The sequence below is a fragment of the Lasioglossum baleicum genome, chromosome 16, assembly GCF_051020765.1.
Source record: "Lasioglossum baleicum chromosome 16, iyLasBale1, whole genome shotgun sequence".
NCBI lineage: Eukaryota > Metazoa > Arthropoda > Insecta > Hymenoptera > Halictidae > Lasioglossum > Lasioglossum baleicum.
This window is the reverse complement of record NC_134944.1, coordinates 1,919,412-1,946,872: the sequence shown is the minus strand read 5'-3', so window position 1 is coordinate 1,946,872 and position 27,461 is coordinate 1,919,412. Positions and strand designations below refer to the sequence as shown.

Here is a 27,461-nt window from a genome sequence, read left to right as displayed (position 1 = left end):
CAATATAGGCCCACATAAAAAAGTTAAAAATGCAACTTTTAGTATTTTTTCAACAATTCCGTTCAATTGCAACTTTTGGAAAAATTTCTTTTCACATCCTTTAGTAAACAATAGTTTACTATTATAATTATAATTGCTCTAGCTTCCCAAAAAAGTTCAAATCGTATAGTACAATATTAAAAAAGTTATCGTCTTCTTTAGAGTGGTCTTAAACTTTTGTCCGCTACTGTACATAATAAGGTACTTATATTATGTATCACCGAATCATTATATTATGAATCAATTTATGAGCAATCGTTACATCGGTTTTGTCGGTCCCATCTTCGTTTGTTTATATTTCTATTTCCAACGATTGGTTTAATATTAAATACTTTCAGTATACTGATTTGATACGCGCGCGCGATTACGTATAAAATGATTTTCATAAATCACTGTTCATTTAAATATGAACATGTGTGTGATTAGGATTATGATCACCATATATGTGTTCCGTATACATTATACATATATAGACATAAATAGATGGATAGACCAGGATAGACGCTCTTGGCTCTTGGGGCATTGTATTTGATTGTATTGTACTCCATTGTACATTGCCATTGCATTTACATATATGTGTGACGAATACGATCAATCAGCAAAAGATCAATTTTATTCAGGTTTAGAATAATATAATTTAGGCCTTCCTCGTATTTATGTAAATTAGAATAACAAATGTTTCGTTCAAAGGTATGTTATTTCGACACTTATTATACTCGTTCAGAAGAGGTTAAGGTTAACCGCTGTACCCTTTTTCAGATATCGTCGTTTTTACGAAATGCAGCTAATAACAGCTTACACCGAAAGGAGCATATCGATTTACTACCATGCTCGTTCTTTTCCACGGAACTTACACATGTTGATTCTTCAGCAGCTAGTAACGAGGTAACACGATTTTCACCGGAGATTTCTTTTCAGAGGTTCCTAATTTATCAAAATACGGCTACATTTTATTTCGTATATTCCAGCCTGTTCTTGATAAATTGTACAAAAAACTGGAAATTGAAGTCAGGGGAAATGATCCTGCAGTTTTAAGGAGTTACGGAGAGTTTGCTGTTATGGCAGCTAAAAACTTAAACATCACTACCGGCAGAAAGTACGTTTCGATACAAGAATTTTCTTTCAACACGTTTGCGACCATAATTTTGCGTTTTTCTAAAGGAATTCAATTTAATCGAACAATGTTAAAATTCATAGTCTTGCGCCAAAGAAACCTGTCCATGAAAGATACACGTTGCTGAAGAGCGTCCACGTCCACAAAAATCACCGTGTTCAATACGAAATGAGAACATACTTCAGATATCTTGACTTTTTCCGACTGACTGGATCAACGGCAGACACTTTCCTGGAGTATCTCCAAAGAAATCTTCCGGAAGGAGTGGCGATGAAAGCTACAAGGGTACAATTATCATTTGATTATATTTGACCAGACATATTCGCAAGCGACGCTCGCTAGTTTTTCATAAAAATAATGGCAAATTATTAAACCAGCTGAAATGTGTGTTCCACAGGTTGAACTGCAAACTTTGCCCGAATCGGTTGAACAAGCCCCTCGTACAGAGGATTAACGGTAAGGACTGTTATCATGTTTATTGTAGTCAGCGGTCGAATAAACTGTGCAACTTTGTTATATTTTTTATTTTAATGATTTTCTTATTCATTTTATAAAATAGTAATAAACAGAAAAATAATCACATTAATTTTACTACATATATCAATATTTATCAAACTGACCATACTCGAATATAATCAATCTCAAAATTCGTCATTATACTATCATTCTTCCTCCAAGTTGGTAGCCAGTCGTCCTTTGCTTGCCAGAATTGCAACATTGCCTAGAATATATTCATTTTTATTACTTTATAATTGTTTGTACTCTACATATACAACCCCTGGCAGAATGTTTCCGATCGGAGGCATTGATACGGATTTTAGAGAAAACATTCGCAATTTAGAAGTATAAAATATTACTTTATGGAGTTAAAACCGATGGGAAATGGAAAGGGGCTTATTGAAGAATGAAGAACAACAAAATAACATAAGCTTCCATTTATTATGACAAAGAAACGAGAAAATAAACAAAATGCTGCACGGAAAAAAGTTTCCGATTAATGGAACAGCTGGAAGAAAATTTCCGATTCGATTTACACTGTCCAACACCAAAATTGTTCAACAATTACTGTTGGATGATTCTTACAGAGTTTTTTGCGCTGATTCCAAATCTGTCCTTAATTTTTCCCCTAGACGCACAGTTTCTGAGAAACTTGATTTAAAAAAAAAACATATTTTTCAATTTTAAACAAATATTGTGATGTTATTATAAAAGATATTGGATTGTTCTTTGCAGCAAACGTCGACGTTTTTGGGACCAAAAAGCAAAATACATATATTCGCCCGACATGAATAGCCGCCAGTGACGGCCACGCGCCGTGGCGCGGCGAACGGTTCGGTCGTTCTAGTGGTAAGCGCCACTGACAGCAACTCATTTCGGGCGAAGATATTTTGCTTTTTGGTCCCAAAAACGTCGACGTTGCAAACTTCGTCGTCGCAAAGTGTGGTTTCTCAAGATAAAAGTCTGCTCTATCGCGTGATATAGTTCGATTTTACGCTGGACCCTTACTTTTTAAGATAAACTGAAACATATCCTCAGCAATTGATGCAAAAGTGGTGTCTCTCCATTTTTAACGATTGTTTAAACATGTTTAAACATTCATAATGTATTCATATTGGATATCACTGTATACGGGAAAATCTACAGAATCTTTTGCTGCAAAGAACAATCCAATATCTTTTATAATAACATCACAATATTTGTTTAAAATTGAAAAATATGTTTTTTTTTTAAATCAAGTTTCTCAGAAACTGTGCGTCTAGGGGAAAAATTAAGGACAGATTCGGAATCAGCGCAAAAAACTCTGTAAGAATCATCCAACAGTAATTGTTGAACAATTTTGGTGTTGGACAGTGTAAATCGAATCGGAAATTTTCTTCCAGCTGTTCCATTAATCGGAAACTTTTTTCCGTGCAGCATTTTGTTTATTTTCTCGTTTCTTTGTCATAATAAATGGAAGCTTATGTTATTTTGTTGTTCTTCATTCTTCAATAAGCCCCTTTCCATTTCCCATCGGTTTTAACTCCATAAAGTAATATTTTATACTTCTAAATTGCGAATGTTTTCTCTAAAATCCGTATCAATGCCTCCGATCGAAAACATTCTGCCACTGTGGATTTTATGCATTTACGATAAAAATGAATAGATCTAATTTAAAATAGTTACCTTTGCTCCGATGTTTCGCCATGGCTTCTTATGGTTTGAACTTTCTACGGCATCTGGAAAAACGCGAATACCGCCAACTCCGAGGCCAATAGAAATATGAAACTGTAAAAAGATGAAATATTGTAAGTAACACGAAATAATCCTGATACATACATTGAATGGCATTAGCACACCGACGAGATACTGATAAAGTTTAAAGACTGCCAGCCTTACTGTAGATCGTGTCACTCGAATAAATCGGTGTTTTCTTACTCCCACTCTTATATATAGTGTGGCTGAACATTGACTGACCAGTGACTGACCAGGCAATGACCAGTGAGTGACCAGTGAGTTGTGGTCCGCTCGACGGTAGAAACTTATTCAAGTAGCTAATTGTACATAAATTACTTGTTGATCGAACGGTGCCATCTTATCGTAACTGCAATTATGCAACCATCCATCCGATTCAGGGGACAGTTGGCCAACTTTTTCATCATCAACGGAAAACGTAAATCCGTTTCTGTTCCACACTGTTGTGTAGACATGGAAATCTTCCGTCCATTTTGGCCCGAATTCTTTTATTTTATCAACAATATACTCGTCGACATGCGTGCTTGTGCCGAATCTGACTCCAAAATCCAACTTTCTTGAGTCGAAAGTGCGATTCCTGTTACGGTCGACTAAATCATCGTTCCCTCTGGCAAGGCCAAGTATAACGCGTCCACTTAAATATCCGTAACCATGAACGTTGGATAGTGGTTGTAGGTACATTTCTGTTACAACAAAGACTACATTAAATTTCGCATACCACAATTTTTGTTAGAAATGCATAAATCTGCAGTCTAGTAACAAATATTTGAAAAATTCAACGAAAACGTTTATCTACCTGGATACAACCAATCACCTTGAGGAAATTTCGCTCTGATCTCAATTTTACCGTAACGGAAGTTGAAGCTTTTCTTTGTGGTTAATCTGGATGACAGAACAGGTGGTAAAATACTGAAAGCCGTCGCGTTACGCTCGCATTCTTCAGGAATAAGGCTCGTACAGCTATTCAAAATCAAAGGTGCAAATCATTTAGAAAGAAGCAAAGTGCAGTGAACAAAAATTTTTCGTTTTATTATATCAAGTACACTTTGGTACACTAACCCGCTAACTTTCATTCTTCCAAACGCAGTGGCGCGGTCCCCATATTGATCTTCTAAAATCAGTGGCTTGAATCGAAGTTTTCCATTGTGAATTTGTAAGAAAGCCGGGTTTCGTTCACTGTGGTATGTGCAGAATTCGTAATCCTGCAACATAAACGTTATACGATTGTAGTAGAATTTTTACTATTCAATAGAGGTGTGCGGGACGGGGCGAGAATTCCCGAAAATGTCCGGGAATCTCGAAAATGTTCGGGTACTCCCGAAAATGTTCGGGTATTCCCGAATGTGTTCAGGATTTCTGAGACGAAAGCCAAACGTAGAGAAGGACAGCATGCAAATACGGATCGCAAAGAACACGCGGGCCTTTGAACTGTGCCGGCAACGGCGATTGCCTGTGACTCTTTCCCATACGCTGTCCTTCCTTGGCCGGCAGTGGAATGGGTAGGGAATGGACACTTTCGTCTTAGAGATCCCGAACACATTCACGGGATTCCCGGACATTTTTGGGAATTCCCGTCCCGTCCCGCACACCTCTACTATTCAAACTATATTGCTCGTCGCTTCTTCTACTTCTGTTCTTAATGTAAGTACTATACTGTACACGTTACTCGATGTAATTCGTGTAGAGTTCACTTACAGGACCTAATGGTATTCTAATGTCACGTTCCCAAACCGATTCCTGTAAACTATCAAAATCTTCATTGAACGATAACGTCCAAGCTGATGTTTCACCTTGGTGACCTTCGTCACCCTCTGTGGCTGTAATTATAAAGTTACCTCAGAAATGGAAAAAAATAATAGAATGGAAAATATATATGTTATTTTAACACTTTACCTACCGGAAGCCTATTAATAGGATTTTCAATAATTGTGCTGTACCTCAAGAAAGCATACAAATTTTTTTTTACATTGCAATCTTAAATGAAACTATTAGATAACATTATTGAGGGTGACTTGTTAGTTCACAATGAAAATTGCTGTTGCTATTGAAGATTCCATTAAAAAGTGTTCAGCCATGTACAATAGATTTTTCAAAATTATGCAATAACCACCGGTCGGTAATGTGTTAATACAAAAACGCTACGAACTTTCGTTCCAACCCAACATTTAATAATTAAATCGCGCATACTTCTCACTATCCATTGGTCAACTTTTTTATACATTGTTCCATTAACTTGTCCTTGGATCCAGTAATATAGAATATCTCCATTCCGCAAGGTACCATGCCGTGTTTGAATCGTCCATTTTCCATCTCTTGCCCTAAAAGCTTCGCCAGATATCTCTCCCGCGCTATTTACCTCGATTCGTTTATTTATATTTCCATTGAAAGCAAAAAACTGCTGTCCGATTTCGTCTGTGAATGAAATCGAAAAAACATTTTTTATTATTCAATTATACAATATATGACTCATTACGATTAATCCCTTGATCTACGAGTTAAATGAAATTTCTACAAGTTCAAAACAAACGTGTTCCCGGGATATATAATAATACATATAGACATGTTGTTGGTAATATTTGTTGTTAGCGTTAAACAATGTTTTACTTTAATTCGTAAAATGACGTATAATATGTAAGCAAGAAACCTTTTAGTTAACGAAATATAAAAAGCAAATTGGCTTTCCCATCAAATTTGGAAATCTACATACTCAACCTCTCTGACGAACGATGCAGAGTTCTATGCGTCGCGTCGGGGAAACCCAGGGAAACCCGATTAGTGGCGATTACAGTGCCTCCGGGAACTCGCAAACGCTTATATATACGCTATGTACGAATTTACGCGCAAATACATCGAAACAGATTAGTTATTTTTCATACACTCGATTCTTTACAAGATCGTTAATATTTAAAAAAACCAAATATGAACTATGGAAACATGCGTATATCTAAAGAAACTATGTATTGCTACACACATTCGTATATGTAGTTTCTTTTATACATTTCGATAACTGTTGTTATTATTTATACTTACTTGGAATTGAAATTCGAATCTGATTCGGTTCCAAGATCTGAAATGTTGGTGTTGGTGGAAAGCCAGAATTTTCTTGTGCAGTGAATTGTTGAAATTTCGAAAAAAGCACGATGAACGCGATAAGGCCATTGTGACAAAACATTTTCCTTTAACAATTTATAAACAATGAGATATCAACTGCTTGCAACACAACTCACTCGGCGTAGCGATTCGACAAACGCGTTTGCAAATGCTATCAACTGCTGGCACTGTACACTGACTGACTCTGACCTGAGCACGCGGTCTTGTGATAACTTTTATACATCTTCGAGTCTCTCCTCTTTTTGTTCTTCTTTTCTGACGTTTCCCGGACTAACGTTCTTTGCGGTTGCGGGGCATCCCTTAGACCAGTGGTCCCCAACCCCCGGTCCGTGGATCAAATGGTACCGGGCCGCCCAAGAAACACATTAAATACAATTAAATAAAAATTATTAAATCAAAACAATCTAAAATATAAACAATCAACGTCCCCCCCCCCCTCAGCGGGCCGCGGTAAAATTATCAAACGTTGACCGGTCCGCGGCGATAAAAAGGTTGGGGAGCACTGCCTTAGACTTTCCATCATATACATAAATAGTCTAACAAAAGGGGCATCCCAATTTCTGAAACAAAAAGACACAGAAGGTGAACAAGAGAAGTTATACATAAAATGATTATTCGTAATTATAAGCGAAATACGATTACTCAATGAATAGAAAAGAAAAGAAAAGAAAGGTGTGAGGTAATTATTCTTTTTCTCGTGATTTTTACGTCACATTTAAATGCTGTGGCATTGGCGCCACGGCGCGCCATGCGCACCATGCGCTCATGCAGCGCCATGAAACGATGAAACATGGCGGCAGGCATGCTTTGTCTAAATCTAAATAAAGGGTTTGTTTGATCAATAGGCGAAATATAAGAAATTTAACATGTTGCTGACAAAAAACGTAACCAAGTATGGCTACTTTAGAATTATCTCCGGTGACTCCGTAGGAAACATTATAAATAGATATTTCACAAAGGGAACCAGTGTGCATCGTAAACGAAATATTATAGGTTATCTTGTGTTGCAATCTGGAAAATGTTTCAGTGAAAGAACTGGTTTGAATGTAATAAATCATCGATTGATAACGACAACGCATTTTAGTACAAACTCGGGAGGCCCGGGATATTTGTCCGACACGTGAGTTAATTTCTTAATTATTTCTAGTTATAAAACCGAGGTTTCACATCTACTTAAAAAATTTCAGTAGAATGTTTTATGCAGTAATAAAAAGGAAAAGAATGATGCCAGCAATAATTCCAAAATAATGTCAGTCGATTAATCGAAAATGTTAACACGTCGTTTCCCTTGTTACAGAGAACTCACGCCTGTACAATTTGAAAAAGTCACGGATGAAACTCTTGATTCTTTAACTGAGTACTTTGACGAATTGATCGAAAAGTCATCGCATTTAACGGAAGCAGATGTATCGTACGGAGTAAGTCTTTCCATATTTTGATGAAGTTTTTCTTTCTTTATAATCGCCTACAATATCGTGTGAGGGACATGGTACGTCGATTGGGCAAACGTAAACAACACAAGTGAGAGACATAGTCGAACTACCAAACTAGTCAAAATAACTGGAAACAAAAAACATCCTGCAAAATAAAATTAGTTATACCTTGAATATGTATTTATATATCAAAAGACGTGTGCGATTTCCACAACTTCGAACGCTCACCCAAACCGGAAAGGGCTCGACGTGTGACCGACCTTGTTGTTGTTTACGACACGTGCTCTTGGAACTTGCAATGAAATCGTAAGGCAACAGGTTAAGATATACTTCGCGACTCTGTTTCTTATAGAATGATATTGCAGGATGGCGTGTTAACTATTAAATTTGGTAAATCGTATGGTACTTACGTAATAAATCGTCAAACGCCGAATAAACAAATTTGGCTCTCTTCTCCAAAGTCTGGCCCGAAGAGATACGATTTCGTGAATGGGACATGGATTTACAAGCACGACGGAAAATCGTTACACGAATTACTTAATAACGAAATACCAGCGATCGTAATGAGTCCAACGTGTTTCGAGAAGTGTTCGTTCAGTGGAAAAGAGAAAGATGCTGTATGGGACAGTCTTCGATAACGTCGTTTCTATCGTACGATATTGTAATCTTCATTAAAGCGACTGGGTGTGTTCCGCGTCGAACATAAAAATCTCAGTTAGCGTGTATAAATTATAGTATAATATATTGTCGTAGACGCATGTAAGTATTTATATTTTTACAATACGTAGTCATTATTTTTCCACAACAATCATTTTAGAACTTTTCGCAAAGCTTAATTTTTTCAATAATAAATTTCTCTCTTAAACTTGAATTGCACTTAAATTACATGCAAATGCACATTGTACATTAATATAATTGTAAATCGTTTATAGAATATTTATGTAAATAAACAAACAAACATTTTAAAGCAGTTAATCATTGGTAACGAGTAACGAATATTATTTGACTAGGACATTAAGGAATTTTGAATATTAATTTTTAAGAAAGAAGTCGCAATCATGGAGATTATGGAAGATGGCAACTTGGTAGATCGCGTCAGAATTTTATTGCAACGCGATATGCAATATTATCAGGTAATATAATTATCGCAAAATAAATTGGAAAATTAGCGTAACGTGTCGTAACGATGCAGGAAATGCAGACAGTACTAAAAGAGCCATTATGCACGCGTATATGCGGTGGAAAACTTGACTTTCCAAGGCACGCGTCTTTCGCTGCTATTAAAATTGTCACATGGTGGGAGTTAGACTTCCAAGCAGCTTTCAAACGCCAGTCCGGATTAACAAGTTCCGAAGCTGCCGGAAGCGCAGGAGCCGAAGACAGAGTCACCAAACAAATTCAACCGTCCGATTTTATATCGACGGTTGTCGATACCTCTGAACAATTATTAGGTATTGGTCTTCGTCTTCGTCGTGAATAGTCAAAGCATATCTCGGACATAGAAATTTCATGAACGATCCAACGATAATACTCTTTTTGGTAGAATGTATGTACTCGTAGCGGACAAAAGTTTAAGACCGCTCTAAAGAAGACGATAACTTTTTTAATATTGTACTATACGATTTGAACTTTTTCGGAAAGCTAGAACAATTAGTTTACTAAAGGATGTGAAAAGAAATCCTTTAGTAAACTAATTGCTCTAGCTTCCCAAAAATGTTCAAATCGTATAGTACAATATTAAAAAAGTTATTGTCTGTTTTAGAGCGGTCTTAAACTTTTGTCCCCTACTGTATGTACTCGAACGGGTCAAAAATATGTATCTATCGTTATAATTTTTCAGATTAACAGAGAGATAGATTAACAGAGTAGGACAATATAGGAAGCTATTCTACTAATTTCAGAACACTTGCATCTGCTGATTCAAGAGTCGCTGGATCACGCGGATTTAACGGTGTTAACAGCCACATTGGGTGCAGCGGCGTTGATCCGAAACTGTTTATGGTGTTACAGTCAACAGTCTAAGAGCACGATCTCTGCGTACATTGGGTACATTTATTTATCGCTATTCGATAACATCAAATACAGAGTGAGTCCGAAGAAACAGAACACTTAAATATCTCCGTTACTTTTCGTTATACAAAAAAACTTCTTAGGACAAAGTTACACTGTTTGAAGGGCCACATGTGACGGTGTAAGGGAAACAATTTTCTAGGTCATTTTTCTTCTTAAACGCTTCTCTTAAACACTGTCGACTTTCTCCGTAAATGAACAATCATATCTTCCTTCGAGTAACGCATTGTGAAACGCTCATCGATAAACTGGTAGATTAGATATCTTCGAAACAGTGGAAATCTGATAGTAAGAAGGTCTTCAGAGTAATTAGTAGTAGATAAACACGATTCTGCACGAAAGCATAGATGAAGGTGTATCATAAATGTCTTCCTGTCAACACCGAATCTGTTATTATGTTGTGTGTTGCGATACATTTGAATGTATAGCAGCTCAAGGAATATTTTTGAACATTTTGCGTAACAGAAATAAAGCAAATGAATCTTACACGTTGAATCTTATTTATTCCATTTTTCTGGGTTGAAGGTCATTTGTAGGTCATATTGTGTTACATGCGTGAATTCGTTATTTTGTCAGCTACAACATTACGTTAACGAAGATATATCATTCCATTCAAAAAAACATCGATAACCTTGAAATCTCAATAAAAAATGACCTTGAAAATTTTTTCCCTTACACCTTCACATGTGGCCCTTCAAACAGTATAACTTTGTCCTAAGAAGTTTTTTTGTACAACGAAAAGTAACGGAGATATTTAGGTGTTCTGTTTCTTCGGACTCACCCTGTATATTCAGAGAATTTCAACTATGAAATAAAGGAAATTAAAGAATTTTCCAATTACCAACAGCGAAAAGATAAACAAATCGTACAAATCGTACCATGAGATGGCTGAAGCTGTAGCAGAAAGATTATTGGACTTGCATTGTCGCTTGATTTCATTGTACATCCTCAACGAGGCAGACTCTCTTAATTGGCACGACGCAAAATCATTTTTCGAACGTGAACGTTGCTCCTATGTGATACAAATGTGGTGGCTGTACATGCAAGGTAGCGTAACTCGATCGTTGTTCCATTTCAAGCAAGCTTGTAGGATTGCTTCTTGGTTCGATAAAGATAAAAGTCAACGTATCAAGTCAAGTATCCCTAATTTTTAGGAACGAGAACAGATTTATGGGACACTGTTTCCCCGAAAATGGCGCAGCGTATTTTTTCTGGGATATTGAACGAGTCGCTATCTATCGTTGTGACGCGGTTTATTTATGTAAGCGCTTCGTTAACGCTACACGTATCTCGCCGAACATATTTATGGGACAATACATACACAATGCGTATATTCTATTGTATGTAATAGGCTCGACCGAGTTTAGCACGGGCCGAACAATTTTGGACAGATGCCTTCAACGTGCTCTGTTGCACGGGATACCTTGCTTTGAGCGCGTGTGTCGGCGCCAGCGAAATGATTGGAATGAAATTAAATAAATTACCTGTCGCTATTAGGGACATTCATGCGAAATGCAACGAGTTGTTAACTTGCTTGTTACTGAGGGGGACGCCGCTTCAAGAGTTGTATCAGGTACCGTAAGAAATGATAAATAATTTGAGGTGGTAACGCGTATGCATTTGTGGGACTTGAGGCGGGGGCTAAAATGTAGAGCAGGTCTGGCCAACCCAAATGGTTTCACGGACCACTTTGATGCCGTGTAACGTTTCAGCAAGCCGCACTTTAGGTAAACGCAGGGCCGGCCATCTGGGGGGTGCGGCGGATGCTATGCACCGGGGCCCCGCGATTGAGAGGGCCCCAACATGATCAAGAACTAAAATAATGTTACTTTTTAAAATCTTTTAAACTCACGCATTAAATAAACATGCATTAGTAATATACAGGGTGAGTCCGAAGAAACAGAACACTTAGATATCTACGTTACTTTTCGTTGTACAAAAAAACTTCTTAGGGCAAAGTTACACTGTTTGAAGGGCCACGTGTAACGGTGTAAGGGAAACAATTTTCGAGGTCATATTTTAATGAGATTTCAAGGTCACCGATATTTTTTTAAATGGAATGAGGTATTTTGTAATACATCAATCGATGCAACTAGACCTTCGTTATAAGAAAGTACTAAGCTACGTATGTCGAAAAATTACTAGTTCACGAGATATTTCAATTTAAATAACTCTAAACCACCATTACTGTCGTATTAAGACGTTACACAAGTAAACAAACGCTAACATCAATTTCAATATCAATGTCAATTTTTCAATTTCAACTTCAATTTCAATATCAACCCTTTAATTTCAACTTCAACTCTTCAATTTCAATTTTTCAATTTCAATGTCAATTTTTCAATTTCAATTCGTTAATTTCAAATCTTCAATTTCATTTTCAACGTCATTTTTCAATTTCAACATCAAATTTTCCGTTTCAACTTCAATTTCAATTTGTGCAAAATATCTTAAGTTGGAATATCTCTCGGATGTAATATAAGTACCGTAAAAATTAATTTTTGATGTGGACGCAAAAATTTGTTTCATTTCATTGTTGCACTGTAACTCAATTATATCGAAGATATCAAACATAAAACTGGGGTTCGTAGTCGCACTCGCGCATTATAACAATGACACTTCATTTATTTAATATTTTTTGTACACATACAACATGAAACAAAAGTTTCAATGGAAATATAAAATCGCCTGGCGGGCCGCGTGTTGGCCAGACCTGATGTAGAGGTTCGATTGAAAATTTGTGAAACGTAGCACACGACCTTTAGCTAGAAATCCATTAAATTTTATTTGTAGGCATTTCGCGGAGGGCTCGACCGTTTAAAAATTTTGCAACCACGCCATGGACCTGCACCCTGGCTGCTAATATGCGCGCCTAATTTATTAGGTACAGTTGATTCCGACATATACGTTTCAAGTCTGCCAGAAAACAGAACAGTGATTTTAGAATTGAACATACTTAGACACCAACCTCAACCGAATTGGCCTCAAATAATCAAGGTAAACGGTAAACAGCTATCGGACTGTGTTATCAGTTATTATAGCTATAAATACATATAAACAGGGCCCGCTCTGGCGGTTACGTCGCCTTAAGAATATACATAAGCCCCTTAAGAATATATGTATATGTATATCTTTTAAATAACGGTACATATTTTTTATTGTAAATAAAAATCAAATCATTTTATTTAAATTTTAATAAAAGCATATATTTAGAAAGAAACATATAACATAACATAACATGACATAACACAAATTGTTAACCATATAATTTTTTACATTTCTAAATACTATTAAAAATGTGTATTATTGCACAAACAATTAAAATTCTATTATTTTGAAAATAAAAGAATGTAATATTAACTACATTAAAATCACAAAAAACATTTTTTTCTTACTTTCAGTTCTGCAAACTTTTTTATTACATTTTTTAAATTTAACTTCAAACACAAGTTGAAGCAGCGCTCTGCTCGCGTGCTAATGCTATTCTGTTCAGAGAAGTATATTCATGTTCAAAAATTCAAACAAGTTCAAGCAGCGTTCTTTACAAATTCTGCGTTAATTTTTCAATAATAGTGTAAATATTTTTAGCTTTTAGACATATAAATACGCCACGCACTGTAAATTTTTAGCGAACGAAAAAATCGATATGTGAAATTTTCTATTAAACTGGGTATTTAACACATCAATATATCGTTCTCACACTTACAGCCAAAATGGCGCCCCGGGCAAATGCCCGGGTTGTCCCCCCCCCCCCCCTAGAGCAGTCCCTGATATAAACAGTCTCGATAGTTTCGACAAGTTCGTAATTAGACTACGAATTTTTATGCATTCATGCTACGAGCAAATCTGTAAAATGCTCATTAGAATTTTCATAGGTCCTTTCTATGAACGATTACGCCGTATCCAAGATTCTATTGAACATTTTAATCCACGATTGTGGTAATTTCACGTCAGAAGACGATTACTATACTTCAAAGAAATCGGAAAAATATGTGAAAAACTGCGGCGGCTTTCTTTGCAATAGCGCATTGTGCAATCATTTTATGAAGATAACGCCGGCGTTGATTCTATATAGTTTAGTGCACGTTCTGACTTACATAGTGCAGGATCCTGACCACGTTATCGTGCCATGCTTGAAGCAAAATCATGACTGGTCAATTTACCTCGATCGACAACAGGTACCGGATCAAACTTGAAAAATGTACGGGGTCTGTTTCATGAAGTAACGAGACAGAAATCGGTTTTCGGAAATCCATAGTCAATGTCTGACGACGCTAATTTGGTACTTGCATGTATAGCTCTACTCTGCCGTCGCACAGTGGTCTGGAGACCATTTTTTCGTCGCCAAAATTCAATTTTTCAACTTTAATACATTGAAAAAAAAATTTTTTCCTATAAAGTAACAACTAGGGATTGCAATCCCGCGCCATTTTCAATTCCGCGGGACTAAGGATTTAGGTCTTCAATCTAGCATATGTATTTAATAAAGAAACTTTACTTAAAATGAGATAATCATCTTTAATCATATTAGTCAAAATTTATTAACAGAATACATATAAAATCTAAATCTACATAAATTTAAATTAAAATAAATCTCTTTTTGGAAAATAAAGTATAATTGAAATACATATACACATTGTATACACATATACATGTCTAATTGTATAAAATTGTATAATATAATAATTCGTTATATCTAATAATTATTAGAAGACGGTATTATTTAAATAAAAAATTATTATATCAATAACGAAGCTACGATATTATATATTAATTGCTGAGGTGAATCGGAAGAATGTTTTCCTTTACCAAAATGTCGGTTAAAACTTAAAAATAACTATAAAAATTGTTTAGAACGAACTATATGTAATCGACCTGTCTGTGAATATAATTTTAATTAGATTAAAATCTGAAAAATGGTAAAATTATAAAAACAAATTTTAATTTCTAAAACTTTGAAAATATGATCGTAGAAAGCAGTCTATTAATTGTTGTATCTTCTAGTTAGATCCTCAAGTCATTACAAAAAGATATCCTGCAGCAGAAAAAGCTCGTTAAGTCTCTACACTTGAACTTGAAGGTCGAATAATTAAAAAATATTCGTAAGCCATACGTAAATATTTCCCCTTTTTGCCATCGCTCTCAAAGGAAATCATCTCTTTTTTTAAGTTTTGTCGATATCTTCATGACAGACCATCGAAATAGTTCTTCGTGCGCGTCTTCATTCGCGAAATTTTGGGACGCATAGTCCCGCAAAATTTGCGGGATTCCCCATCACCTATTTAAGAAATGCGGGACCAAAACATAACGCGGGATCCTGCGGGATTGCAATCCCTAGTAACAACCCTTGAAAGCACCCGAATCCAAAATATTATTCATTTTAGATAATTCTGTGATGCGATACAGCGTTCTAAAGACAAAGCCAGAAAATTCAAAGTAAAATAAAGCGTTTTAGATTTCAATCATCGAATATCAGAAAATAGATTTTAATGATGGTTTTATATATGTTAGTAAGCGCATTTAAAATATTTAATCCATTTTTAAGCATTCTTTAGTCCATACACGAATAGCGTAAATTAATAGCATTTCAAACTTTGAAAAGGATTATACAAAAACGCTTAAGACCGCTAAGCATCGGACTATTTTTGTATGAAAGCTTAAAGAGCTTTACTAGGTTAAGCTTTACTAAGCTTACTAAGAAGATCATGCAAATTTTAATTGCAATCTCCCGCAATCTTGAACTATAAACGGATTTTAACAAATACGGGCCCGCGATTATTCGACGCCTGGATACGCAGTTCCAATTGAATCTTGCAAAGCAGCTTGGAATTACAATGTATGTATATGTTTTCTCTGCGCTAGTCAGAGACCCTGAAAACCTCTCATTACTAGATTTCGTATAATTCCTACGAAGAATTCGATCTTAGCTACTTTTCCGCGATTTCTAGTCAATAGTATGCATTGTGAGAATTGTTAACAAGATTTTTCAAATATTTCTGATGATCTGACAAAAAAATGTTTCCAACGAAAGTTAATCAGTATTCACTTTTCTACAAACTTCAATACAAAAAGTTAAAGAAAAATCTCTTCTTTTATAAAAAATGAAGGTCACCTCAATGTTTTAAATATTAACATATATTTTTTACTGCATAATATTCTAACTGGTATCAAGACGAATCCAACGACCTATAATCTATAATAATATAACATTAAACCTTGAAATAACGCTACAATAGTTTTGACCACAAAAAGCGAGCTACCAGACCACTGTGCGTCGCGTCGTCAATCTGAATGTGATCTATCGCTAGCGATTTCGCAGCTAGTTTTCTACAAGCTTTACATAGTATGCCGTATAGTCAGTATAGTCAGTATAGTCAGTTGTATAGTGTATAGCTTGGCAAGGGCGCTATTTTCAAGGGGATAATCGGCAAACCTTTTCACCGAACTGGTCTCGTTACTTTCTGGACTCGCCTTCTAAATGAAATAAAAGTGTGATTTTTTTACACTTATGCAGGTCTGGAATCAATGCAGACCTCCGTGGGTGAATGCAATTTTAAGACCATTAAAGAACATGATGCCGCCAATCATCGAATTACTGCTGGAAGCTGCGAAAGTAAGTCGTGTGAACGCCTAATTGCGCTTACGGTAAAAATTAAAGGATTACTATTGAAAAATGACCAATATTTAACTTGTTGGAATTCGAGTGTCTTTTACGACAGCGGTTTCCAACCTTTATGCTACTACATATACCTCCCTAAAAAAAATTTTTTTTTCCGCGCCTCCCTTTCTTCTAATCGATATAATAATATAGACACGTTTTGAAATACTAAAACTACAATTAACAGAATAATAACAAGGTTTTGCTATAACAATAGGAACATGCATATTTATTTTTATATTAAATTATTAATTAAACTACATCTAATGCATCAAAATTTAATGCGAGTGTTGTTGTTTATTGGCACAAAGTTAATCAAATCTTGGGGGCAATGTGGAGAATGCCACTCGTAACTCTTTTTCGGCTATTAACCTGGTTCGATATTTGGTTTTCATTGCAGCCAGTGCCGAAAAGCTCGTTTCGCATAAATAAGACGTTACAAACGGTAGAAGCACATGCATTGCTTTGCAATATACAAAGATTCATACTCTCCACTAAGATTCCCCAAAATTGAATTATGGTTTCATTTTGAAACTTTTGTTTCAGTGAGCTGTCGCATGATAACTCTATCAATTTTTTCTTTTCGACGGTTGTCAGCTCAAATTCGTCTTCTTGATTGTCGATAAATGGATTCTGTATCCACAAAACCATTGAGAAATCAAGGTCTTTGAAATAATTTGAAAAATGCAGCACTTCTTTCAATTCAAGTGTTCGATAAAAAGATTTTTGCTCGCTTTAATATTGGCTGTGTCCCAGAAATCTTTCTAAAGTGAAAACATTTCCAACTCATTCTTTTATAAATGTGATTTCCATAACTCCAGCTTTTTAATGAGAGCTTTTACTTTGTCTTTTCGAACAAGAGGATGCATTTGTGATCCCTGCAACGATTTATTTGGATTGCAAAATATTCACGTTAATTTGCAGAAGCTCTACCATACATTCTACATATACATATACATAAATCTTTTGTTAAATATAAATTGCAGACTGGAGCCAGCATGTATCAGGCAATGTCGCTGGTAATCGGTTGCTTTACCGAGTTGTATCTAACGTTACCGACCGCCATTTTGAGAATCGCACTCGCCTTAAATAATAACGCCCCTGCACATTGTCATCCGATCGGTGGCAACATTCTTTTTCATATTTTGTGCACCGCTCTCTATTCCGCTCTTCTCGAGTTTTCGGTGAACTGCAAAACGAAAACGAAAGTCAGTTCGCTTTCTGGAGGAACAACCCGTGAAGCTTCGAGCTTGTTCGAATCCAACGATGATTCGACGATCGCGATTGCTGTAGCTGAAGCTATCTGTGGCATCGACGAGGACAATAAACACACGTCGCAAATCGATGACTTCTTCCTGCTGGTAAATCAAAAGTAAGATATTTCAAATCTCTTCGTTTTAGTCATTAGAAATATCAAGCTTTCTTTTCTTTCTTCTCATTCTTCAAGTTTTTAACTTGAAACGTTAGTTCCTACGTTCCTAGATGAATTGTGCGATTACCTGCAATCACACCCAGTCAGCCAATTTCGAGAGCTGCTGCTTCCGCATATGCCAGCACTACGCTGGCAGCAAAAGCGGGCAAGCTGCCCTCGTTAAGGGGACAGCACGGTCGCACTAATTAAACATTGCAACGTCTAATATGAGAGGCGTAGGTTAAAAGAAAAAGACAATAAGTAGTAGTAGTATTTATTTATTTCAGCCTCGCGGCCAAGAAATTGGACTTGGATTACAAATCTCTAAGTCATTCGTCCCTCTATTCCTCTATCCATCCGTTCCTCCACTCATCCATCCATATCCCATGCCACATCAAATGTCTCATTATCTATAGTCTATGTTGATCTATCTAACTGCCCCCCCCCGCTAATTTTGCCTCTCTCTCTTTTCTTTGGATTACTTCATTCCTTTTTTTCTCTATACTCCTAAGCCATTCTACTGTTTCTCCCACTCTTTTCTCCTGTACTATCTTTTCTATACTTATGTTAATTCTTTCCACCCCTTCACAGTCTTCTGCCAGGTGTTTTAATTTCCCCAGGTGTCTCTCACATATCCCGCACATTCTCTCTTCCTCCTTGAAAAAGGCAATAATACATTATCGTTTAAACCACGACCACACAGCGACATGTAAAATAATAACTCTATGAAACGGAAATATTCCTCCAGGAAGGCCTCCAGGAACGATGGACCTGGGTGAAGATAAAGAAAATTTAGTTTACAATTTACTATTTACTTGATAATTGCTACCATTTTAACAGGAATTGTAAATTTAACTCTCTCAGATACACTAGGAGTGTGATACATTGGTATCCTATACGTATCTTTTTAATTTCATTGGAACGTAAATTCTTAATTACAGTAAGGAGCATAACTGATTCCACACACTTTAAATCAGAACAACTTTTTCATGAATGGATCAAACGATTTCAATTTCTCTGTAAGGCTAGAAGAATTAGTTTAGTAAATGAAGTGTAAAGAATATGTTGAAAAAATGCATTTGGACGGAATTGTGAAAAACAATGGTAAAAATTAGTTTTTACAACTTTTTTAACTCTGGGCCAATGACGAAAATTTAACACATTAAAATAATAATTTAATTTAATTTAACACGTGTGTTTGTACAATAAAAATTTACTTTATCGACATTTGCCACATTAGTGCGACCGTGCTGCCCTCTTAACGAGGGCAGCATTTTCATATGCGGAAGTAGCTGCTGTCCAAATTCCAGTAGCTTGCTTACTGGGCATTTTTTAGATGAAATTAGCTAATTCTTTTGAAAAAGTTCACACTGCGATCAAACTATCAGGTAAAATCTTGTTAAATCACGAAATACATTTGCAAGAGACATGCACTTTTCAGTATCGAAAGGATCAACGAAAATCCACACAACAGGGAGGTAACTGGCATGCCTTCTATCATCGAGACAAGCACCGATGAATTATTATTTACCGAATCCGGGAGACAGGCATTAAAAGTAAATATAATAATATTCCTATATTTTTAAGTCAACTAATAATTGAGCTAGATACGAAAGCCTCCGCGAACGAATAAATATAATATTGCAAAATGCAAGTTGAATTTTTCTTTCCGATACAGGTGGTACACGAATGTTTAGTCCGAACGTCAGACATATTATTAAATAGTCTTCGTCGGAACGACGCCAGTGAAACATATTGCACGAATATACCAGAGACCGATCCACTTGTTAAACCATTAACTTACATAATGTTTCACATCGAGGATACCACCTTTGACCAGGTCAGCATTCGAAGTTCTTTACCAACCTTCACGTTCGCTGCCATGTTTGTACCTTGAGGGTTTTGATTCGATAGGTAACACAAATTTCGAACATTTGTTGTGAATGTTTTAGGTTCATTTCATTGTTAATGAATTAATAAAATTTATTATTCGGTCAAGTGTGTGGATTCATTCGTTTGTGCGGTATTTTTATGCTGCTGAAATGTTTTAAAAAATTCCGGGAACTTTTCAGCCACCCTGTATATGTAATTATAGAATAGTCGATAATACTAATCATTTTTATATTTCCATGTTCTTTGCAGTTTCTCGTTCAGTACGAAAGGACTAATTGGAGAAAAGCTCTAACTCTACCTCTTTTCGTCACAGTGGCACGTGCGCGAAGCCAGATACTTATGCGACCAGAGTTTAAAAATATAAGTGAACTGTCGCACGAGGATAGAGAGGCAATGAATTCTATTAAGAAGTTGTGTTCTACCGTGAAAACAGCACATTTTAAATAATTTACATATATCGTGTACTACTACTACTACTACATATTAAATACTAGTACTACTAGCATCGAAATGTATTATTTAGTTTAGTTGCGTCAATAAAATTTTTATTTCTTTTTTCGTTATACATTCCACAGTGTTCCAGTTTTTATTCATTCTTTCTAATAAACAATGATGTCCAGATTTCTATTTAATCAATATGTCCTATAAATATTCGCTTGTTTATATTTCTATAACATAATTGAACGTAACAATAGGTTGACACAATAGCTACCAAAATGGTATACCACGCGAAAATAATGATTACAAGCTCTATAGTTTGCGCACGCGTAACAAAAATAGCGAAGAAGAAAGAACATTGGTGATTTCTTTCAATCGTTGAACCTCGACGATGCGATATTATTCATGGCCTTTGACAATGCTGCAATCTGCAAAACGTACAAAAGTTTCAAAGCTTGTTTATAGCACTATCGTATAAGTAAGTAGTACACGCAACACGCTACACCATCCTGAATCACGTACAAGTATACTACACTCCTCAAAAAGAATTAAGGGATCGCACAAGTGATCCCTTAATTCTTTGGAGGAGTGTTTAACTCCGACATCTATCGTATCAATGAACGGCAGGAATTTATTCGGATACCTAATATATTACATACTTTTCTTTATAAAAGTTGAAAAGGAACTGTGGAAACAGAACGCTTACCGGTAATCGAGAATCCGAACGTCCGAATCGTAGCCGCAAAGATGGCGACCGTTGCGACTTGCGAATCATCAAATGCTCGAACGGAATATCACCGAGCCCAGCATTTTCATATGCATTGCGTTGCATTAGAAGTCTGTAGAGCTCGCGAATATTCTCTGCTGGTGGTTTATCAGCTATTTCATCTATAATAGGCAAAAGAAAGAAAGAATCGACAAACAGCGATTATATTAATCGGTAGACGCGGATCGCCGATCTTTATGCAAAACAAAAATTTCGTTCAAGCGAATTGTTGTTGAAAAACTGAAGTTACGTACACTTTTACCAATAGTAAATCTGCTAGATTATTTACCTGTTGCGCAAACACAACTCGAATAGCTTATCTCTTATTAAACTGGTATTAAAGTTTTATTATCAGGATGTTATCGATCACTGGCTTTTCCGCTCGGGATTATCATAATTCCTAGTTCAATTTTGCCAAGTGAAGTTACCTGCATAGTCTACGTAGTTTTCCGCTGCCAAAACGAATCCCATAACGGCAAACAGCAAAATGGATTTTGCGTATAATTGACTGGACATCTTGTTAAGCTGTTCTAAAATCAAAATAGCATAAAACTCATTAGTAGCGATCCAGTAGTAAATTGTCTAAAGGCTGTCCCATAAATGTTGCACCTCCTTGAAAGGGACAATTCTTTTTCGAAGTATGTACAGTGGGTGTACAAAGTATTCGTACACTTTTTCAAAACTAATAACTTTTTTATAATTATACCAAACGACCTGATTTTTTATAATCAATTAGAAGCATTGGTTTACGAAATGATATGCAAAAAAGATTTTTCAAAAATCATAATCTACAAGGTTAAATGCAAAAATAAAAAAGGCAACTTTCAAAACTTTTTTATTTGGGTCCTTAATGAAAATTTAAAATATTTGTTTTGTAGATCTATGTTAGCTATACACATGCTGAAAGTTTCATTGAAATCGATTAACATACACACGAGCTACAAGCGGTTAAAAATGGTGAAAATCGTAGTTTTACACGACTTTTGATCAGTTTCTGCTTGAAATCCACAGAATCGTGGATTTTCCAGAGATGGAAAATGGACGATTCAAACGCGGCATGGTACCTTGCGGAATGGAGATATTCTATATTACTGGATCCAAGGACAAGTTAATGGAACAATGTATAAAAAAGTTGACCAATGGATAGTGAGAAGTATGCGCGATTTAATTATTAAATGTTGGGTTGGAACGAAAGTTCGTAGCGTTTTTGTATTAACACATTATCGACCGGTGATTATTGCATAATTTTGAAAAATCTATGGTGCATGGCTAAACACTTTTTAATGGAACCTTCAATAGCAACAGAAATTTTCATTGAGCACTAACAAGTCACCCTCGATAACGTCATCTAATAGTTTCATTTAAGATTGTAATGTAAAAGAAAATTTCTATCCTTTCTTTTGGTACAACACAATTATTAAAAATCCTATTAATAGGCTTCCGGTAGGTAAAGTGTTAAGAAAGATCATTTCTATTTCGCTCGAGTTTGTTGCAATTCTACTCATCAATTTCCATGCAATATGGAAATATTACAAGTGCGCACTCGGTTACACAATCGATTAGTCCATACCTTTAAAACTCGATCATTGTTTCATTAAAACAATGACCGATTATTCAAAGGTTCTTCGCTGTTCATAGAACGACAAGTCAAGTGGTTCGGAATTTCGCTCTTTTCATATGTCGATTGAAACGTAAATTCGTCCCAGAAGTAATTGAATCGAAATCGAGTGGAATAATGAAACTTCACAAGGGTAACGAACGGGACGCGTATATCTCTGACAAGACTTTGCATAATGTTCCCGATAATAATCTCTCCTGAAACAGTCTCTGTATACTCGCTTATTATTTTCCAAAGTCTACGTCTACTATAATTTTCTAAACGCTTTAACGAACTCAACATGTCACTCACCAAAAACGTCATCTAACAATTTAATTTCAGAACATATAATGTGAAAAATGATTTTTAATCTTCCTTTTGGTGCAGCACAATTATCGAAAGTCAATTTTCACCCGAGCAAGCAAACGTCCTACCAAAAATTAAATTTTCTAGCAGCCGGTTTATCACCTTGCACTACTTTTCTGATTATAGCGATTAGAAATTCTTCATCGTTTGGAATTTCATAGAAAAAGCAAAAAGAGAAAAGGAAGCTCACACCATACATACATACATACATATACAGGGTGGTACAAGCGAAAAGGGGGTGATTCTACGTGAAAAAATAATATTCATGTAAGACTTTGTTCTCGAGAAAATCGACTTCGAATTTTCGCCGGACGCGTCAGACGATTCCTATGCAATAGCACGTGTATTCGCTGCATTTTCAAACTCGATTTTCTCGAAAACGAGTTGCCAAACGAAAAAATGTAGTTCCTTCTTGTTCGACTTATTTTTTCATGTAGTATTATCACCCCCTTTTCGCTTGTACCACCAGTTACCGAACACCCTGTATATTTACCGTATGAAAATGGGAAATGAAACGAACTCACCGTGTAAAGGGGAAGAAGATCAAGGAGATCCTAGCCGTTAGACCAGTAGATTCGCTTCTTCGAGAGGGTGGTGCGATCTTGGGAATTGAGCGAGTCGCACGACACGACGACGGTAACGATGCCAATGACAGTGTCGAGCGTCGGGGGTGTCTTCGTATATATACGGATGTGGGGGATGTGCTGGTTTTTCTGGGGAAGGGGAGTGTGGGCGCAGACACGGATGACCACTCGAAAGCAACCGCTAGCGATCTCGAGCGCACGCGTTCTTCTCGCCCGCTGCGCTCTTGTCCTACTCGGACTCGCAACCCTCGCGTTGTGATTTCTTCGATAGGAAATCTTCCAGCCTCCCTCTTTCCGGAGACACGAGTTCTAATAACACTGTCCAACAAATTTCAACTTTTTTAAATGATTTCAATATACTGTTGGGTCCTTCTTATAGAGTTTTTTGCGCTGATTCTGAATCTGTCCTTAATTTTTCTCCTATACGCACAGTTTTTGAAAAACATGGCATTGAAAAAAAAAACATATTTTTCAACTTTAAACAAATATTGTGATGTTATTTATAAAAGATATTGAATTGTTCTTTACAGCAAAAGATTCTGTAGACTTTCCCGAATACAATGATATCCAATATTAATACATTACGATTGTTTCAACATGTTTTTGTCTGGACTTTGTTTCAACAAGTCCTCCCTCCTCCCTGTTACACAGACCGCAGATCTTTTCACTGAACGTAATGGTAGGAAATATTGTTGTACAAAAAGCACGGTTTGTTTGTACATGGTTTATAATAATTTGAGATCGTCTCCGATTTGATCGACAATAGTCCACGGTACAAACGGATCCCATTATATGTAGTTATTACCGCCAGGGCCGGCGTGAGGCAGGTTCAGCGCGTTCCCCGGAACTCGGCCTCGCGTTTTGAAAACCCCCGCGGTCTACGAAAACTCACCAGACATTTTGCAGGACCCCCTGTATAGTAGATTGAATATTTGTGTGTGTGGAAAATGCAATCGCATAATCCACTAATCGATGACAACTTGCGGGACACTGACATGAGTGGAAGATTTTCTCTCCCGTCTTTGCATTGAAGTATTTCGTTGCAGCGTGTTGCAGACGTTAACACTAAATGTTGACATCGAACGTTGACACGTCTGCAACACGGGTGCAGAGGACATTAGGCGTTAAGGAAATTACCCAATTAGAAAACACCGATTTTGATTAACTTTTTACAGAATGGTGATACCATAAACAGATGCAAGACATTTTTTTTATTCAGTTTGAAGGCGTGACGAAAATCATGAATGTCCAGTGTAACTCTATAAAGTCCTTATATCCTGGAAACTATTTCAGATAAAAAATTTCGAACGCTTGCAGAGAAATGTACTTTTTACGAGAAATTAAACTATATCAATAGTTTTTTTGCGAAAGTCATATACATATAATTACAGATTTTGTACTTTCATTGAATTTTTTGCCCCTTGAAAGCGAATTATGGATGCGAAAAAATATCACTTTCATTTCTTTAAGGTACCAATATTCTATAAGAATGTCAGTAAAATCGGTGTCTTCAAGTTGGGTAATGTCCCATGTAAGCGATCGCGATGGCTAATCAAAAATTATCTTCGATCATCAATAAGCTAAGACCGATTTACGATTTAGATAAGATCGATCTCTGGCTATTCTTTCAATAGAAAGTGAAACAGCAAACTCAATCAAATTATGTAATATTTATCTTACAAAAAGTATATGTAACATCCTTTGCACTTATAATAAATAATTCCTTATTGTGAAAGATTTGAATGTGTATTCTGGCCCCGCACAATTTTTGAACCAGGCCCCGCAAAAGGTCACGCCGGCCCTGATTACCGCGAAAGAAGCACGTCTCGTCATCTTGCTTAGCTTTCTTACGGCGAGGCGCGGCGAGACGCGGCGGAACAGAAATTTGAACAGTATGTGGTAACGGGAACGGGACAGTGAACAGGTATCATGGCCAAATTGATTTCCAGGCTTGTTACCTCTTAGCTTGTTCGTGTGGGCGTGTGGGCAGACGGCAGAAACTCGTGCAACTACCGCAGACAAGAACTAATCGTGAAATATCGCCTATTCCTTAGATCAATTTTCACTGAATTTTCTTCTACAACTAAATAGAAAATGTGACACATACTGGAACCAATACATAACTTGGAATAACATTTGATCGTATGCGCAGCTCTCTTTTCTAGAAAGAGCCTGGGCTTCGTATCCAGTCGATCCGGCCGACTAGCGAGTCTGACCATCGCTTGCTCATTCTACTTACAATTTTATTTATGTATCTGCTAGAACGGCTAGAAGGCAGCAAGAAAATATCTTGTCACGACTTGCATTGGCTAATAAATGAATTCTTGTTAGTCGTTACTTTATCGTTCAGAGTTTTCTAGGTGCGAACAGTATTAAAGTGTAGCAGGGTAGGTGGTCTATAAATTTTCTACGCTGCGAAAAAACGCGAGTTTGAAGTTCCTTTTATTCGTAGAGTATGATACTTCGTATGGTACTTCGTATGATGCTAACTGTAAGTTTACTTTCCGAAAAAGTCGCCTTTGAAAATCTGTCCGACATATGGCAATGCAATATCACTGACGCGACTGCTCTCGTTATCGTTTACTTCTACTTATGATCAAATCGTTCAATTTTCGATCTTTGTGTACTCGTATGCGATTTCTAACGATTCCTACTATTGGTATATAGTTCAGTCAATGAATGCTCATAAGGGGGGTATAAAGAGAAATGGAAGGAACACAATTTTTAACTCTGGGACTTTATTTCGACTAGTTAGGAAGTAAATATACTAAAAGTCCCTATTCCTAGGTGGTGAGCGAGGTGCAGGGGGGCACGTAGAAAGTCCCCTTTTTCGGTTTTCCGCTTATATCCCGGAAACTATGCGTCCTAGCGATAAGACCATTCTATATAAAATTAAAGCTGACAAAATGTTCCATAAGATTGACTCCATTCAGTTTTTCGCTATCTCGCATAGTTTCCGAGATATCCGCGCTCAAAGTTCGCTAATTGTAAAAAAGAAGAGCCTTATTTGACTAGCTAACTCATAAGCACAATTAGTGAACTTTGAGCGCGGATATCTCGGAAACTATGCGAAATAGCGAAAAACTGAATCGAATCAATCTTGTGACACGTTTTGTCAGCTTCAATTTTGTACAGAATGATCTTATCGCTAGGACCCATAGTATCCGAGATATAAGCGGAAAACCGAAAAAGGGGACCTCCTACGTGCCCACCTGTACCCCGCTCACCTCCTAGGAGTGGGGACTTTTAGTATGTTTACCTACTAACTGGTCCAAACAAAGACCCAAAGTCAAAGATTGTGTTCCTTCCATTTCCCTCTACAACTTTTCGTTGACTGAACTAATACTAGTGCTACTACGTATCGTAGGAATTTAAGTAAATAATTGTGAAGTAAATAATAACAACGTTAACAATTTCATCCGTACATCGCCGAGATATTTTGATTGGTAAATTCCAGTAATCTCTCTTGACATTATTATTCGAAACGAAATTATTAAGCTTCTTTCGCGTATAACGAGGCAGTAAACTGAAAATTGAACCACTGAAATTTCATTAATAACGAATGCGCTGTGGATTGTGATTGTATGTATGCACATATATTTATAAGAAAATTGCGTAGGTAAAGCTTGAAACAACGACAGAATTAAAACGATCGAGGAGCTTCAAATGTTTTAAATAAAATATTCACAAAAAAAATGACTTAAACTCACAATAATTCGTACATTATTACCAAATTATCCAAATGACAA

At 36.4% G+C, this 27,461-nt stretch overlaps 5 protein-coding genes across 9 annotated transcripts; 3 read left to right on the top strand and 2 right to left on the bottom strand.

Annotated features, from left to right (window-relative positions):
* Positions 1–553: 553 nt before the first annotated feature.
* On the top strand, positions 554–7,616 carry Mrps10 (mitochondrial ribosomal protein S10). 2 transcript variants are annotated; one of them, XM_076440493.1, is made up of 6 exons: positions 554–729; positions 799–924; positions 1,008–1,135; positions 1,237–1,438; positions 1,551–1,609; positions 7,524–7,616. In XM_076440493.1, the coding sequence occupies exons 1-5, from the start codon at positions 715–717 to the stop codon at positions 1,605–1,607; spliced, it is 528 nt and encodes a 175-aa protein (XP_076296608.1). In that variant the 5' UTR covers positions 554–714; the 3' UTR covers positions 1,608–1,609; positions 7,524–7,616. The 2 variants fall into 2 exon arrangements, with proteins under 2 accessions (XP_076296608.1, XP_076296607.1); XM_076440492.1 differs by lacking the exon at positions 7,524–7,616 and having other exon boundaries at positions 562–729; positions 1,551–1,739.
* On the bottom strand, positions 1,645–6,557 carry LOC143216907 (beta-1,3-glucan-binding protein). The gene is made up of 8 exons (XM_076440488.1): positions 6,416–6,557; positions 5,573–5,797; positions 5,081–5,202; positions 4,445–4,587; positions 4,182–4,345; positions 3,704–4,068; positions 3,317–3,418; positions 1,645–1,874 (listed from the first exon to the last, which is right to left on the bottom strand). The coding sequence occupies exons 1-8, from the start codon at positions 6,555–6,557 to the stop codon at positions 1,764–1,766; spliced, it is 1,374 nt and encodes a 457-aa protein (XP_076296603.1). The 3' UTR covers positions 1,645–1,763.
* Fh (frataxin) lies at positions 6,914–8,904 on the top strand. The gene is made up of 3 exons (XM_076440491.1): positions 6,914–7,616; positions 7,794–7,914; positions 8,295–8,904. The coding sequence occupies exons 1-3, from the start codon at positions 7,363–7,365 to the stop codon at positions 8,565–8,567; spliced, it is 648 nt and encodes a 215-aa protein (XP_076296606.1). The 5' UTR covers positions 6,914–7,362; the 3' UTR covers positions 8,568–8,904.
* LOC143216906 (uncharacterized) lies at positions 8,547–20,408 on the top strand. 4 transcript variants are annotated; one of them, XM_076440486.1, is made up of 14 exons: positions 8,547–8,688; positions 8,977–9,062; positions 9,122–9,380; positions 9,831–9,975; positions 10,847–11,046; positions 11,154–11,260; positions 11,351–11,572; positions 12,793–12,996; positions 13,875–14,177; positions 16,514–16,612; positions 17,644–18,029; positions 19,510–19,624; positions 19,747–19,908; positions 20,211–20,408. In XM_076440486.1, the coding sequence occupies exons 2-14, from the start codon at positions 8,988–8,990 to the stop codon at positions 20,406–20,408; spliced, it is 2,475 nt and encodes an 824-aa protein (XP_076296601.1). In that variant the 5' UTR covers positions 8,547–8,688; positions 8,977–8,987. The 4 variants fall into 4 exon arrangements, with proteins under 4 accessions (XP_076296601.1, XP_076296600.1, XP_076296599.1 ...); XM_076440485.1 differs by having other exon boundaries at positions 8,973–9,062; XM_076440484.1 differs by having other exon boundaries at positions 8,548–8,688; positions 8,940–9,062.
* Positions 20,409–20,472: 64 nt separating this feature from the next.
* LOC143216912 (short neuropeptide F) lies at positions 20,473–23,925 on the bottom strand. The gene is made up of 4 exons (XM_076440494.1): positions 23,653–23,925; positions 21,594–21,695; positions 21,106–21,287; positions 20,473–20,827 (listed from the first exon to the last, which is right to left on the bottom strand). The coding sequence occupies exons 2-4, from the start codon at positions 21,679–21,681 to the stop codon at positions 20,771–20,773; spliced, it is 327 nt and encodes a 108-aa protein (XP_076296609.1). The 5' UTR covers positions 21,682–21,695; positions 23,653–23,925; the 3' UTR covers positions 20,473–20,770.
* Positions 23,926–27,461: the final 3,536 nt, after the last annotated feature.

What these genes read in the sequence shown, in the direction of transcription:
- LOC143216912 (XM_076440494.1), bottom strand. Translation starts at nt 21,681, where the DNA reads ATGTCCAGTCAATTATACGCAAAATCCATTTTGCTGTTTGCCGTTATG. An exon ending in AAACTACGTAGACTATGCAG is followed by an intron (nt 21,288 to 21,593) that starts GTAACTTCACTT and finishes TGCCTATTATAG; the next exon opens with ATGAAATAGCTGATAAACCA. An exon ending in GTTCGGATTCTCGATTACCG is followed by an intron (nt 20,828 to 21,105) that starts GTAAGCGTTCTG and finishes TACGTTTTGCAG; the next exon opens with ATTGCAGCATTGTCAAAGGC.
- LOC143216907 (XM_076440488.1), bottom strand. Translation starts at nt 6,557, where the DNA reads ATGTTTTGTCACAATGGCCTTATCGCGTTCATCGTGCTTTTTTCGAAA. An exon ending in TTAGAATACCATTAGGTCCT is followed by an intron (nt 4,588 to 5,080) that starts GTAAGTGAACTC and finishes TTTATGTTGCAG; the next exon opens with GATTACGAATTCTGCACATA. An exon ending in AGGTGATTGGTTGTATCCAG is followed by an intron (nt 4,069 to 4,181) that starts GTAGATAAACGT and finishes TTGTTGTAACAG; the next exon opens with AAATGTACCTACAACCACTA.
- Fh (XM_076440491.1), top strand. Translation starts at nt 7,363, where the DNA reads ATGTTGCTGACAAAAAACGTAACCAAGTATGGCTACTTTAGAATTATC. An exon ending in CCGGGATATTTGTCCGACAC is followed by an intron (nt 7,617 to 7,793) that starts GTGAGTTAATTT and finishes CCCTTGTTACAG; the next exon opens with AGAACTCACGCCTGTACAAT. An exon ending in AAGCAGATGTATCGTACGGA is followed by an intron (nt 7,915 to 8,294) that starts GTAAGTCTTTCC and finishes ATGATATTGCAG; the next exon opens with GATGGCGTGTTAACTATTAA.
- Mrps10 (XM_076440493.1), top strand. An exon ending in CTTCAGCAGCTAGTAACGAG is followed by an intron (nt 925 to 1,007) that starts GTAACACGATTT and finishes CGTATATTCCAG; the next exon opens with CCTGTTCTTGATAAATTGTA. An exon ending in AACATCACTACCGGCAGAAA is followed by an intron (nt 1,136 to 1,236) that starts GTACGTTTCGAT and finishes TAAAATTCATAG; the next exon opens with TCTTGCGCCAAAGAAACCTG.
- LOC143216906 (XM_076440486.1), top strand. Translation starts at nt 8,988, where the DNA reads ATGGAGATTATGGAAGATGGCAACTTGGTAGATCGCGTCAGAATTTTA. An exon ending in GTGGTGGCTGTACATGCAAG is followed by an intron (nt 11,047 to 11,153) that starts GTAGCGTAACTC and finishes CCTAATTTTTAG; the next exon opens with GAACGAGAACAGATTTATGG. An exon ending in TACTGCTGGAAGCTGCGAAA is followed by an intron (nt 16,613 to 17,643) that starts GTAAGTCGTGTG and finishes TATAAATTGCAG; the next exon opens with ACTGGAGCCAGCATGTATCA.